Genomic DNA, 15,255 nt, shown 5'->3' on the forward strand with positions numbered 1-15,255 from the left:
GCCACTTATCACCATTCTGCTACCTCTCCTCACCTCCTTTTATCTGCAGCTCTCCCTATCCCCATATCCAGCCCTGAAGAAGGATAATACCCAGAATATTGGCTTAACCTTTCCTCCAGATGCTGCTTGGCTTGCTGCCTGTTTGTCTATTTTGGATTGCAGCATTTGCAAATTTTTTTGTCTTTGTAGATGAAATTCTTCAATGCCTCCAATATTCAGTTCAGTATCGAATCAGATCAGCAAAAGAGCATTTGAAATCTCAGTTCTGAGGTTAAGATCATGCTTTACTGGGCAGTCATGATCTAAGTTCTTCTATATGCTTCAGAGATTAGATAACACTTACTGGCATTTCACAATGTTTTCTAAGCACCACAATAGTGTTGCTGCAAGACTCACTGGCAACAAAATCCTTTCCCAAGTAAACATGTATAGCATTGCAACGCCAATTTTATTCCACATTTTGGTCCTTGCTTTCTAAAAGCTATGTTTGAATCTATTATGAAGAACTCCAGAAGTTTCTGAGAATCTTCAATGGAATCTCTTAAATGCAGACGTTTGACCAATACTTTAGCTACTTAACAATGAAACAGATACCCAAAGTTATTGCTCTACTCTGAATTCAGTTGTGCTGGTGGATTCCCAGGAGGACAGTGGAAATGCTTTGACGTCCTCAAAACATCTCTGAAGTGGACGGGCGTACTCACTGACTCATGGGAAATACCTGGTTTGTGAACAACCAAAATTGAGAAGGATCATTCAGGAAGGCGCTGACAACGTAGGAGATTTCTTTGAGAGTGCATTGTGGTGAAGTATTGGAGAGAGTGCACAAGCCACTAAACAACCTATTTACCTGCCCCACCTGTCAGAGTCATTCAGATCACTTACTTGACTTGTCAGCTGTTTCGAAGCCCAGAAAGATGGAGTAGATGCAAGGCTTCCTCAATTCCAAGACACTTGCCTGGAAGGAAAAGAGCCATAGCCATGGTCTGTCTTAATAGTAAATTGTTATTTTCTATTAATCTTTTGTCAAGTAAAACACCAGATGTAAATGTTATATTTACAAATTATTAGAATGATTGGAAAATAAATAATCAGTATGATAGAATTTAATAATTGAGTCATTTGTTTGCTAACTACAACAGGATGTTGTAGTAGCAAAAGCACTAGTAATTATTTTCCAAAATTCACTGGACTCTGGGGTGGTTCCCAAAGATTGGAAAACCGCCAATGTGACGCCACTGTTTAAAAAAGGAAGTAGACAGAAAGCAGGTAGCTATAGGCCAGTTAGCTTGACTTCGGTAGTGGGGAAAATGCTTGAATCTGTCATTTAAGGAAGAAATAGCAAGACATCTGGATATAAATTGTCCTATTGGGAACACTCAGCGTGGGTTCATGAAGGGTAGGTCATGTTTAACGAATTTGGTGGAATTCTTTGAGGACATTATTTGCATGGTGGGCAATGGGGAACCTGTGGATGTGGTGCATCTGGATTTCCAGAAGGCATTTGATAAGGCGCCACACCAAAGGCTGCTACACAAGATAAAAGTCGCACAGTATTACAGGTAAAGTATTGGCATGGACAGAGGATTGGTTGACCAGTAGAAAGCAAACAGTAGGGGTAAATGGGTATTTTTTCTGGTTGGCTGTCAGTGGCTAGTGGTGTGCTTCAGGGATCAGTGTTGGGCCCACAATGTTTACATAGATGATTTGGAGTTGGGGACTAAGTGTGGTGTGTCAAAATTTGCAGATGACTCAAAGATGAGTGGTAGAGCAAAGTGTGCAGAAGACACTGAAAGTCTGCAGAGGGATATAGATAGTCTAAGTGGGATGAGGTCTGGCAGATGGAGTACAATGTTGCTAAGTGTGAGGTCATCCATTTTGGTAGGAATAACAGGAAAATGGACTATGTTTTAAATGGTTAAAAAATTGCAGCACGTTGCTGTGCAGAGGGACTTGGGTGTCCTTCTGCATGAAGCGCTAAAAGTAGGATTGCCGATGCAGCAGGTTATTAAGAGGGCAAATGGAATTTTGTCTGCCATTGCTAGAGGGATGGAGTTTTAAAAACAGAAGCTATACTGCAGCTGTGTAGGGTCCTCGTGAGGCTTACCTGGAGTACTCTGTGCAGTTTTGGCCTCCATAAGAGATAAAGTAGCACTGGAGGGGATGCAGAGGAGATTCACTGTGATTCCAGAGTTAAGAAGTTTGGATTATGAGGAGAGACGGAGTAGACTGGGATTATACTTGTTGGAATCAAGAAGAATGAGGGGAGATCTTATAGAAATATAAGATTATGAAGGGAATAGATAAGGTGGAGGCAGGGAGGTCGTTTCTGCTAGCAGGTGAAACTAAGACTAGACAGCATCACTTCAAAATAAAGGGAAGCAGATGTAAGACTGAGGTCAGGAGGAACTTCTTCACCCAAAGTGTTGTGAATCTGTGGAATTCCCTGCCCAGTGAAGTGTTTGAAGCTACCTCGCTGAATGTTTTTAAGGCAAGGCTGGATAAATTTTTGAACAGTAAAGGAATAAAGGGTTATGGTGAGTGGGCGGGTAAGTGTACCGGAGTCTCCCAAAAAAAAAATCAGCCATGATCTTATTAAATGGAGGAGCAGGCCTGAGGGGCCAGATGGCCTATTCCTGCTCCTAGATCTTATGTCCTTGAATTTCTTAGTTGAATTTGAAAATGCTAAATGCCTGTCCCTTCTGAAACTTGACATGTGGAATGATCTATAAATGCAAATTCTTGATAGCTATTTGTATCACTTGTACATAAATTAATATATATTTTTCAGCATGAAATCTAAATGAATTGGTGATTAGACATTATTGGCTTTTAATCTGTTAACATTTGTAATAACATGCAACTTGTACTGACTATACAAAATATACCAAAATATCAATATCTGCATGACCTCAAAAAGTAAAAGGTGAAGTACATTTTGATGTAGAATAGATAGTATTAAAAAGTTGCTGATATATTTTAATATAAATAATACAAGTACACCACCCAGCATGTTACTTGTCTAATATTTCCTATAATCACGCTTCCTTCCCATTCAAAATTCTGGGATGGCCAGGTTTCCTTTTTCTAATTTAATCTATATTTCTATTCAGCCTCTTCAGAGATGTTATTACACACCTCTGGAGCAGGTGGAACTTGAACTCGGGCACCTCTGTTTTGGGGGCAGAGGACATTACCACTGTGCCACAAGAGGGCCCTGGCCAGCTTTCCTAAAAAAGTGGCTTGATTACAAACAGCTGCGTTTAAATGGTATCAATCATCTTACTCTGTCCTGTGTCAACTGATCTTTTAAAACACCCCTTGTTGTCTCTAGAATTGCCTATTACAATGCACTGCTTGCTGCTCTCTCTTTTTTTTACAACGTTCTATGCTCAAGGTCACTGAGATCTCTGCCCTGCTCCTAATACACACCGATTCTATTCACTCATTACCCTGTGCTCACAGGTTGAGAATCTAATACCATGGACAAGAACAGGTAGCTTAGCACCTGCACTCTGAAAAGTTACAATTAACAGCACTTGTCATGTTCACCTTGGATTTTCAAAACTTCATTAAAACTGAAGTATAAGCAACTGGAGAAATCAACAGTGAGTATTGCACAGTAGGATAAGAGTAGTCATTTGTTCCAGAAACTTGAATCAAGCAAATAAATACATTAATAATATTAATGTTGGTTTCAATAGTTTGAAGAACAAAAAGTATATACCCTTATTGAGTAGGTGATGTGCTATACAACAGTTAATGGGAAATAGAAAGGAATTGCAAGTCAAATGGAAAACCAGAACTAATCAGCGATTTAAGTTTATGGGTATTTTCTAATCAGTTCATGCAGTAATGTAATGACACACCTTTTGAGCAGGTAGGACTTGAATGGGGGTCTCCTGGCTCAGAGGTAGGGAAACTACCACTGCCACAAGAACTCTGGTTTATATTTGTACTTATACAGTACTATTCACAGCCTCAGGGTGTCCTAAGCAGTTGTAGCCAGTGATGTATTTTTAAACAGCTGCAAGTGATTGCAATGCAGGAAATGTTGTAACCAGTTCACTCTCAGCTGCTGTCACAAACAGGAATGTGCTGAATACTAATAACCTGTTTTGTGGTCTTAACTGAGTCATAAATATTGAGCACGGTGAAAGATTAATCCCTTGCTCTTCAAAATAATTGAGATTCTTTTTAAATATCCACCAGGATTTGGAGAGGAAACCTTACTTTAACATTTCATCAGATTTGGCATTTCTGACTGCAGCATTCTTTTTACTGCACTGGAATATTATTTCAGATTATTGAGGTTTAAGTCTTGAAGTGGGATTTGAGCTCACAACCTTCTGACTCTGCTGCAAACCGAGTCATCCTGCCCCGCCTTGATTTTGATTTCAAGTCATTGGACATACTATTCACTGGAGACAATGGCCTTTCTGGTGGGGGCAGAAGTTGAAAATAAAAGTAGAATGTCTAAATTGTAGCTGCATATAAGAAATATTAAAGCATTCACGCTGTACAGTTTTTATTTAAAGGAATAAGCTGTCACTACTTGGATTGTGCTTTTGCCGTTGTAATTTTAAACCTTTTTCCTATTTGGCTGTTCTAGAAATTGCTTTCAGCAATTCGAGAGAAGAATTCTTCCCATCGTGATTTGCATTTATTTTCATACAGCAACTTGAAAAGGAAGATGCTGCTTTTTGCAGAAAGCTTAATCGGCAACTCTGAACCATTTCTTCTTCTCGTATGTATTCTTAGTCACTTCATGTCTCATACTATATTCCAAGTGTACCTGTTCTACAAGTGTCACTTAACAATATTTATACTCTTGTCTATTGTAGATAATTTTTTAATCAATTTGTTCAGACATGTTATGGCATACCTCTGGAGCAGATGGAACTTGAATATGGGTCTTCTGGCTCAAAGATAGAACCATCACCACTGTGCCACCAGATCCTTTTGCTTATTCATGACTTTTTCATGTACATTCAGTTATCAGTCAGATGACTTCTCGTTAGCATCTGTTAATGTATCACTTCCTCATGGGGTCTTCTGATTAAATCAATTATTTTCTTTGTTTTAAAACAAAGAAAATAATTGATTTAATGTAAAATAAATACATTATTTCTTATACTTGAGTTCTCTTAAATTTACAGCTCTTCAAATATGTTTAAAAACTGTGCAAAGTATCAAAATAATGCAAAAGACGGAAGTTGTGTTGACAGAAATGTGTTTTTTAAAAAATGAAGACTTTGGTGAATTGCTCATTTCAAGTTTCTTGCCATGAGTTGTGTTGACTTGTCTTTAAGTTTATAACAAAAAATTCTCACTTTCTGTTCCAAGCTTGTAGTAAATGTGTATTTAGGAATTTGTGCTTTTTCATCAAAGTTGCTCAGTACTAGTTTTTAAACTATTGTCATCTGGGTTATTTTAAAGCCTTTTTAAATTGTGATTTCTATTATGTAACCAATTTTTTTTCTGCCTTGCCAAGTATTCAGTTTGCTTTCCTTGTGCAAGAAGCACGACAGATACAGTGGCAAAGAAAATCTGTTTCTGACTTAATTTGATGTAAAGTGACAGTTTTTTCCTATCAGGACTAAAATGTCAGGAAATTTTAAACTGGAGTCTGACATTTAGTTGCAGAATTACATTTAACAGATCAATAATGTACATATTGAGTAGATTTTGTTTTGAGGGAGATTTCACAAAAAGGAAATAAATGAATATTGGAAACTTGTGTTTTTCTTTCAGAGTGCAAAAACCTCTATATCAAGATCATCAGAAGTCCATGATGAGGAAATAAGAATGGACTGTAGTCAAGAGGTGCATCAGGAGAGGCAGGCTTCAGAATGGGATAAATCTTCGTCAAATCCAATAGATAAATGTTATGTTTGTTCTAATAGGTGATTGGAACATTTATTCAATTGAGCTATATTTTCAAAATTGCTGAAGTATCAATGTCTTCAAAAAATCTTTAGCCACGTATTTATTTGCTGAAATAAACACACTTCAGTAGATATTCACTCTTTCTGTCCATTGAGAAAATTAACTTCCCATTTAATGCTCTCTGCATTTTACTTAGCTGTTCTGTATTAAAATACGTTGAGATTAGATTTCGAGATGTATACGTTCGACCTCCTAACTTACAGTACATAAAACAGAACTAATACTTAATGTTGTGGTTCTTTTAATTCACCTGTATTGCCGTTTCAAATCAGAAGTGCTTGTCCTTCAACATTGATTAATGTCAATATCAAATTGATAGTTTTGATTTGACTCATTGTTAACTTCCCTGGATGAGAGTTACGTTGGCAAAGCTGCAGTTTTAATTGTTCATTGATTTTGGTGGCTCACTGGTTAGCACTGCTGCCTCAGCTCCAGGGACCTGGGCTCAATTCCAGCACTGGGCAACTGTCTGTATGGAGTTTGCACATTGTTCCTATGTCTGCATGGGGTTTCCTCCAGGTGCTCCAACTTTCTTCCATAATCCAAAGATGTGTAAGTTAGGTTGATTGGCCATGCTAAATTGCCCATGGTGAAAAGGGATGTGCAGATTAAGTGGGTTAACCATAGAGAAATGCAGCATTACAGGGGTTCGGTCTGTGTGGATGCGGTATAGATGCTTGGTGATACGCCGAATGGCCTGCTCCCACATGATAGAGATACTATAATTTTATGCTCATTCCAGTCCCACAAAGTTATGGTGACCTCCTTGACTGTTGCAGTGCTCGTGGTCTTTGCATTCCAAAAATGTTAAAAAGGAAAGTTCCACCTTCCAGTGATGATGGAAATAAGTTCTAAATGTGCAAGCCAAGTTAATTTTCAACTTAAAAGGGAACTTGAAGTGATGTGAATAAAAAAAAATGACTTAGAAGTATTTATTAAAGAGAATTTATTTTCACATTTATTCATGTTTCCATCTCTCTCTCTCTCTCTCTCTCAAACATTCATCAAATTTTCATGTAAAATAATGACAATCTGTGCTTCAACATTGGTCCTTTGAAGCAATCTTTGCATTTAAGTACCCTCCCAAGAATTTCTTTCACCATTTTTGTTTCTATTTTTTATATTTTTGAAGCTCATTATCGTGTTAACTAACCAATGAAAATGTACCACTTAACCTCACAGATAACTAGCATTGCAAAAGTTGTGTTAACTGATAAATTCTTCAGATGTAGCAGCATGTATTCTCAGTATGATCTTTATTAGAGGGCATATTGATTTACTTTTTTGTGCAGAGGTTTAGTATTTCATGGTTTGTAGGGAACGTGAAATGGTACAAGCATGATCTCACCTGTGGTGGTTTTTGGTTACTTCCAAACGTTGCCAGAAGTGCACAAATGATGATATCCACTTTGCCTCTGTCTGCCATCCACCTATTAATTTCTTTGCAGAATGTGTTATGGGGCTTGTGAGGTGACACTTTTTTTATTAAATTCGAATATGGAATGTTGTTGAGAAGAGTTAAGTTATTTCAGGGACAGACAAATGTTGAACTTTCCCATGCTGCAGATTCCTTTATCAACCCACTGTGATACTTGAACTCTTCTGTTAATGGTTTAAAAATTACTAAACCGATAACCATTTTATTATGAGGGATAGACCAAAAGTTGCACCTGCCAGTTTTAGTTTGCAGCTTGTGAAGTATTAGATTCTTGTATTAATCTGATGGCACCTTGACGTGCTCATTGCAGAGTGCTTGTTAGGGTGCAGTTCGGATGAGACAGAATCCTAATGCTTTCTATGTTGATGATTAGATTAGATTCCCTATAGTGTGGGAACAGACCTTTCAGCCCAACAAGCCTCTACCGCCCCTTGGAACATCCCACCATAACCACACACCCCTGAACAGTATGGGCAATTTAGCATGGCCAATCCACCTAGCCTGCACATCTTTGGACTGTGATAGGAAACTGGAGCACCCAGAGGAAACCCCCACAGTCACGGGGAGAATGTGCAAACTCCACACAAACAGTTGCCCAAGGCTGGAATTGAACCCGGGTCCTTGGCACTGCAGTGCTAGCCACTGTGCCGCCCCAAACTAAAACCAGCTGGTTCGACATTTTATTTATATCAATGGTTCCAGAATTAGAAGTATACGGTATTAAATGTTGTCAGACAAAAACTCCCATTCTGTTTAAGCTATTTCTTAAAAAAATGCCTGTTTCTCCATTGTTATTTTTACCATGTAGAGTTTGAAAATAAAGTAGTATGTTTTGCCCAAAACTGCTATTCTTCAAGGTTGGAAATTTTGCAGGGGGAATGCAAAACTTCAAACAGCCTAGCCAGCTGAAGTAGCTATGGCAATTCTTTTAAGAACAAAAATTGATTTTTTTTTTCACTTGCAACTTACAACTTCACAGTGGTATTTTGTTCCTTGTGTCCGAGAAGAGATGGTAAATGCTCATGAATAATTTAACTGGAGAAGTGCGCTTGTATGTTAGGTCATACAATCAACATGTTGGTTAGGGTTCAGGCGCTGAAATATCAGCTGATGTATTCCTTCCACCACCACCCCCCCCAACCTTCCGTATATTTGAGGGGAAGAGAAGTGTGTAGTGTTTATTTTAAAACTACAAATAATCCTTTTTTAAAATTCTTTTTAGAGTGCAAGTTCAGCCTGGCCGTCCAAGCAGCTTTATAGCCCTACAAACAGCGTTCTGCATCCTTCATAAATTAGAAGTGGATCCACTGACATCTTTTAAAGAAATAGATGAATTGGATTTTGAAATGGTTAGAAACAGCGAATTACAAGATGTGATAAGTTACAAGAAGCAGGTGGCTGAGGAAAGTGCTACTCAACAATCTGATAAGCCAGCTGCAAAGTGCATACAGGCTGTTTCTCGGTTTATTATAGACCCAGACAGTCAGGATGAGGTAGAATATCCTGATGCAGTAACCGAGTCTAATAACGAACTGGGATTTCAACAAGACGATGTGAAATGTGTACAGACACGTAAGAGAGGCAGCCCTCTTAAAGAAATTTCACATAAGGAAATCACCTTTCGACGAGGCAAGCGGTAAGCATTGTATAACTATATAACCTCTAAAATTCATGTACATTTTCCAGGAAAGTATAGAATTAAGGGAATAGCTACTGTAGGTTAAACAGTATTGGTGTACATGTTGAATTCTAGAACCTTTTAAAAACTAAATCCACTTTTTCCTTGCTGCCAAGGACTGTCTTTTGGCGGAGTGGACTTCATCAGAGAAACAGCAGCCATTTGTAGCCTAGTTTCAAAGAGTTTTTTTAAATTAATGAAGCTGGATTGAAAGTGTTGCTAGGTTATTTGAACTTGACCTCATGGATTTATTTTCTCTTATCCTTCACATCCCTAGATAATATCCAGGAATGGGAGTCCAGCTAATTATGTTTCTCTTTTCCTTCTGGCTAGTTATGATATTTTACCTTGGAACCCACAAATTTTCTCTGGTATACAAATGTTGATACATACATCCATCCGTCCGTCCGTCCCCTACAGTGTGGAAACAGGCCATTTGGCCCAACAAATCCATGCTGACCCTCTGCAGAATATCCCACCCAGCCTCATTCTCCTAACTTATCCCTGTAATCCTGTATTTCCCAAGGCTAATCCACTTAACCTACACATCCCTGGATACCAGAGGCAATTTAGCATAGCCAATCCACCTAACCTGCACATCTTTGGACTGTTGGAGCACCCTGAGGAAACCCATGCAAACTCGGTACAGAAAGTCACCTGAGGCTGGAATTAAACCCCTATTCTTGGTGTTGTGAGGCAGCAGTGCTAACCATTGCGCCACCATGTTGACTAACCACGGAAACAAGGCACAGGAGTAAGCCATTTGAGCCAGCTAAGTGTGATCATGACTGATCCTCTATCACAATGCCATGTTCTCGTTTTCTCCTCATACCTCTTGATGCCTTTAATATCTAAAAATGTATCAATTTCTTTCTTGATTATATTCAGTGATTTGGCATCGGTAGTCTTCTGGGATAGGGAAATCCACAATTTGAATTCCCTTTTCACTGAGATTTTTCCTCCCCATAGTCCTAAATGGTCAACTCCATTTCCTGAGACTGTGTTCCCTGGTTCTAGATTCATCAACCAGATAAAATATCCATTTTCCATCTTGTCTGTCCTGCTCTCTGAAACTTTTAAAATTCTAAATCAAAACCCCTGTCATTCCTTCTGTATTCGAGTAAGTACAGGCCCAGTTGAACCAATCTCTCCTCATAGGGCAGACTTGTTATTCCCAGTATCAGCTTAGAGGTTCTCCATTCTTCCTATGGCAAGTACGTCCTTTTAAGTATGGAGACCAAAACTGTATGCAGCATCCAGGTGTGATCTCAGCAAGGCCCTATAAAACTTCAGTAAAACTCCCTACTTGTGAAATAAAATCTTCTTGCAGTGAAAACCAAGAAACCATTTGCTTTTCTAATTGCTTGCTATACATTGTCTATCTACTTTCGTTGACTGATCTTCAAGGAAACCCAAATCAGTTTGGGTTCTGAATATGTTATACTTCTGAATGTATTACCTTTTTTAAGTTAGCTATTACCTTTTTAAATATTTCGATCCCTTCTGTTTTTCATACTAAAATGTATAACTTCATGTTTAGCCAAGATGTACTGCATCTGTCATGTGTTTGCTCACTCACTCAACTTGTCTTAATTACTTTGAAATTTTTAATTTATTTGTAATGTCCTGTCTTTGCCGCCTTGATCTTCCTCTTAAGATTGCTCCTACTGTCTTTATAAATGTTCAAGAGATTGATTTGAACCCGTTTGTGCATACCTAATACGAGATATTTTTGACCAGAACCCTTCTCTTTATTCAACCGTTGTTCTTTAATCCTAACAGCTGCACCTTTCACTTTAACAGGAATATAATGAGTCAGAACTGTTGTCATCTCATGTTTTCACCTAACCATGTGGACCAGTTTATTAGAAGTCACAGATCTGAGGTTTATGGCAGTGGAGTTGTGGCTATTTGAGATTGTTTGGTATTCCATTGAGCTTTAGCCAAATAAGACAGAAACTATCCAAATCCTCTTCCTCCTCCCACCTGTTTTTGGAAAAAAGTCAATTTTGAGTCTCTACTGTAAGAGCTAGAAAAGCTAAGTTGTCACCTTCTTTTGAGAGGCTTCTAGAAGACTTCCTCTTGACATCTCCTGAACAACAAGTTGCATTTGTCACAACACATCTGTATGTACCAAGTCCATATTAAAATGTTATCTAGAACATTTCGTATCTCATCCTTTTTTTCTTCAAGAACTAACAATTGTTTGGCTTTTTTCAAAGTCGATATCTGCAGAGAAAATGTACTCTTTTCCCCTTAATGTATGAGAGAGAATGTTAGGTTATTCAAAAGGATGTATATTTATTCTGATGCATTGCAAACTGCATTAATATATTGTGCATCTTTTTTGAATAAGTCTTGTTTTATATTGAATCAACAGTTTTGTTTATTAAAGAAACCTGGTTGGTGGATTTGTATTCTGAAACCAATTGATGGGAATGTATAATAGACCAGATGTGTTGAATTGCCATTATACTTTGGTTAAAATAACTCCTTCTGGGATATGATTAGAAATAATTATTTAGTCTGAGAAATACAGTGGTTAAAATAGCCTTTGACTTTTGCTACATGGGGAATGATCTAGTTTCCAGGTCTCTTTCGAAGACAACAGTGCTATTACTTGTGCAATTTGAAGTCTAATTATTTAAAATCATCAATAGGTGGAACTGCTTGAATTATCCTGGAGTATTTGAGGACAAAGAAGAATGGAGTGATGAAGAATTTCTTTTTGATGTACCTCAAAAAAATTCCATCCGTGAGTAAAATAACACTACATTCAAAATATAAATGTTGACTTGCACACTAATAGCATACTATTTTCGCCAGACAACTGTATAACTAACTTCACCATGTGTTTTTCAGGTTCTCCACATTCGGAGAACAAAACTCTGTTTCTGGGCTGTGTTTATTGTTAGCCAAATAACATGTAGGTAGGCTTTTGTCAGACTGGGAATTCTAGAATTCTGATCCTGCAATAATAAAAGAATAGAAGGTGTACATTCATGTCAAGAGACTTGGTGTGAGATTTGGATACTGCGTTCAGTTGGAAATGGAAAGGCATTATTGGGGGAAGATGGGGGTATAATAAGTGAGCTACTAGTTTCAGAATAGTCTGCTTTTTTTCCTTTGTACATGTTGCGTTGCTATAGCAGATCCAGTTAATATCTGCTAACGATAAAATCTCAGATGTTGAAGTTGGAAATTGGAAGTATAGTGGTACTGATAAGGGATATGGAAGAGAGTTTTCTATTTGACTTTTAGGTGATTTTACAATATGGATGTTAAACCCCCACCCCCACCACCAGCTGCCACCTCAAGCCTGGATTTTGATTGTGTCCTCCTGATTGCTGACTTGGGATAATTTTGTTAATGTAGGAACTATAGTATTGCATGTTGTAGAACCCATTATGGGCAGGCTCATATCTGACCTTTTAAGAGAAGGATCATCTTTGCCAAAGCAGCTGAAATTGAAACTAGCTTATCTAGAGCTAATAATATCAAACACATTTGAGGGATTACAGAAAATAAAGAAGGGAAGCTAAAACATTTCTTAAGGCTGGCTAGTGAGATAATGAAAAATGTATACAAAGTGGCATTGCAGGAAAGAATGAATATTACAACCATGAGCTGTAAAAGAACAGATCAATTAAGCACTGAGGTGATTAGAGCTGATGAAATCTGGGGGATGGTGCACTAAGAAAAGGAATCCATTTTCAATGATTTAGTGTTGGATTGGTTTAAATTAGAAACTAACAGATTGTTATTTCCAATTTTGAGTTCCATTGTTGGCTGGTTTTCTGGAAAGCAGTTTGTTAATGCAACAAGTCGATGCTAGCACAATCTTTAAAACCAGTTATGTTGCTTTGTATTGGCCTTAACATTTGCTAGTGTGCTCCGCTGAAAAGTATTAACCTGAGTCAAAGGAAAAGTATGCAGTTGATGACAGGACCCTGAACAGCACTGATATCCAGAGGGATCTTGGAGTTTTAAGTTTATAACTCCCTGAAAGTGGCAAGTAGATAGGGTGGTAAAGAAGGAATATGGCACGTTTGTCTTTATTGGTCAGGGAATTGAATGAGAGTCCGGATGTCATGTTGCAGCTTTTATAAGACTTGGTTAGCCCAAGTATTGCATTCAGTTCTGGTCACCACATTACAGGAAGGATGCAGAGGCTTTGGAGAGGATGCCTGGATAGAGGGTATGAGCTTTAAGTGGAGTCTAGAAAAGCTCAGGTTGTTTTCACTGAAGTTTATAAAATTGAGATGCATAGACACTGATGGGCAGAATCTTTTCCCCAAGTTGAAATATCTAATATGAGGGGCCATGCCTTCAAGGTGAGAGGGGGAAAAGTTCATAGAGATTAGGGGCACTTCTTTTGAACAACATGTTAGGCGTGTGGAATGTGCTGGTAGAGGCAGATACAGTAGGGATGTTTTAATGGACTTTTAGATAAGCACATGAATATGCAAGGAATGGAGGGATATGGACCAAGCACAGGCGGAAGGGATTTAGTTTAATTCGGCATCATGTTCAGCCCAACATCGTGGGCCAAAGGGGCTGTTCCTGTGCTATGTTGTTCTAAATTCTATGTAATTGTCTGGACCATAGGAGTTTTCATGCAGGATGGGCTGAGCTGTCGAAAAACTGAGTCCTTGCACTGCACCATTAGTAAGAGAATATTATAGGATGCCAAATGAAAATTGGAAGCTTCCATTATTAATAATGTGACAGGAATTTATAATGGAAAGAAAGTGCAAACAATATTAGACTCACTCTTAAAACAAATTGCAGTCCAATTTATTTATTGCAAGACTTGTTATGGTCATTTTTTTATCTGATTTAAATATTAATTACTGGTTATTTCTTATCCAGGAAATGGAAGAACTTCACCAACAGAGAGTAATTGTCCATTTTCATCTAAAAAGCAGGTAACTTCCTTAATCTTGAAACTTGAATAGTTTGATGTGATAATATCTGTAGCTTGAAGGCGTTTTAGCCATGTGCCTAATTTGATTTTTAAAAAATTGAGGTATTGTTTTAATTCTTTCGAAGATGGAATAGGAAATAATATTTAGACTAGCAAATAAAACTGCATTGTAGTGGGTGATTTGATTTATGATTCAGCTAAGAAAACATTTAGTTTCAGACTGGTTACAGCCATTGGCCCTTTGAGTGCATGGTGGATCTCTAAGAGCTTCTCGGCTAGTTCCGAGCCCTGCCTCCTTCACTTAGCCTTGGAACTTTTTTCGCCAGCCAGTGAGTCCCAGAACACAATCACTTGCTGGATGATTGTTTTTCCTTCATGTCCCTGATTTGTTTACTATATGTTTGGATCTGTATCTTTCAGGTCTTGGTCCATTTTCAGTCTACCCTGGCTAAATACCTCATGATTTCATTGCTTCTTTCAAATCTCTACTCAACTTTGTCTTCAAAGAGAGCTCCAGCTTCACCAGTTTATCCTTATTACTGAAGGCAGTCATCCCCAGAATCATTCTCAGAATGTTTTTCTGTGAGTTCACCAATGCCTTCATGACCTACCCAGAATTAGACATAGCTGTCTAGTTGAGAGGCCAAACAAGTGTTTTATGGAGTTTCATTACCTCCTTGTTTCTGAACATTGAACCTCAATTTATGAAGTCCTGAATCTTGTATGTTTTATGAATCTCATTCTCAACCAGTCCGGCTAACTTCAGTGACTGGTGCACATATACTTCTCATTTCTCTGCACAGCATCCCCTTTTTGGAATTGCATCTTGCCTTTCCTTGTTTTTACTCCCAAATTATATCCCTTCGTACTTCTCTGCATTAATTTTCTCCTGAAGTGTTCACCCATTTCACCAGTCTGTGTATATTTTCAGTCTTTCACTATCCTCCTCACCACTCTCAATACTTTGAAATTTTGTGACAACTACAGATTTTGAAATTGTACCCTGCACACTTGAATCTAGGTCAGTAATATCATCAACTAAAGCTGTAGCTGTAATACCAATCCTGGGAAACCCCTTGTACTTGCCTCCAGTCTAAAACCAATCCTTCGCTATTACTTTGTCACTTGGGCAAACTTGCACATATACAGCTACTATCAATTCTGTTCTACAAGTTTCAGCTTTGAGCCTAATAGGTGGCACTTCTTCAAACACCTTTTGGGAGTCCACATGTATCATCATGTCATTTATGTCAGCACCTTTGT

The 15,255-nt window shown here is 38.1% G+C and overlaps 1 protein-coding gene across 1 annotated transcript in view; it reads left to right on the top strand.

The window, feature by feature from the left end:
• terfa (telomeric repeat binding factor a) overlaps nt 1–15,255 on the top strand; it is a 35,372-nt gene that overhangs the window by 15,971 nt on the left and 4,146 nt on the right. The window contains exons 5-9 of the mRNA XM_048546469.2: nt 4,613–4,747; nt 5,755–5,906; nt 8,610–9,023; nt 11,726–11,820; nt 13,938–13,993. Of these exons, the coding sequence (XP_048402426.1) occupies nt 4,613–4,747; nt 5,755–5,906; nt 8,610–9,023; nt 11,726–11,820; nt 13,938–13,993 (852 nt within the window). The remainder of the gene's footprint in view (nt 1–4,612; nt 4,748–5,754; nt 5,907–8,609; nt 9,024–11,725; nt 11,821–13,937; nt 13,994–15,255) is intronic.

The sequence above is a fragment of the Stegostoma tigrinum genome, chromosome 16 (genome assembly GCF_030684315.1).
Source record: "Stegostoma tigrinum isolate sSteTig4 chromosome 16, sSteTig4.hap1, whole genome shotgun sequence".
NCBI lineage: Eukaryota > Metazoa > Chordata > Chondrichthyes > Orectolobiformes > Stegostomatidae > Stegostoma > Stegostoma tigrinum.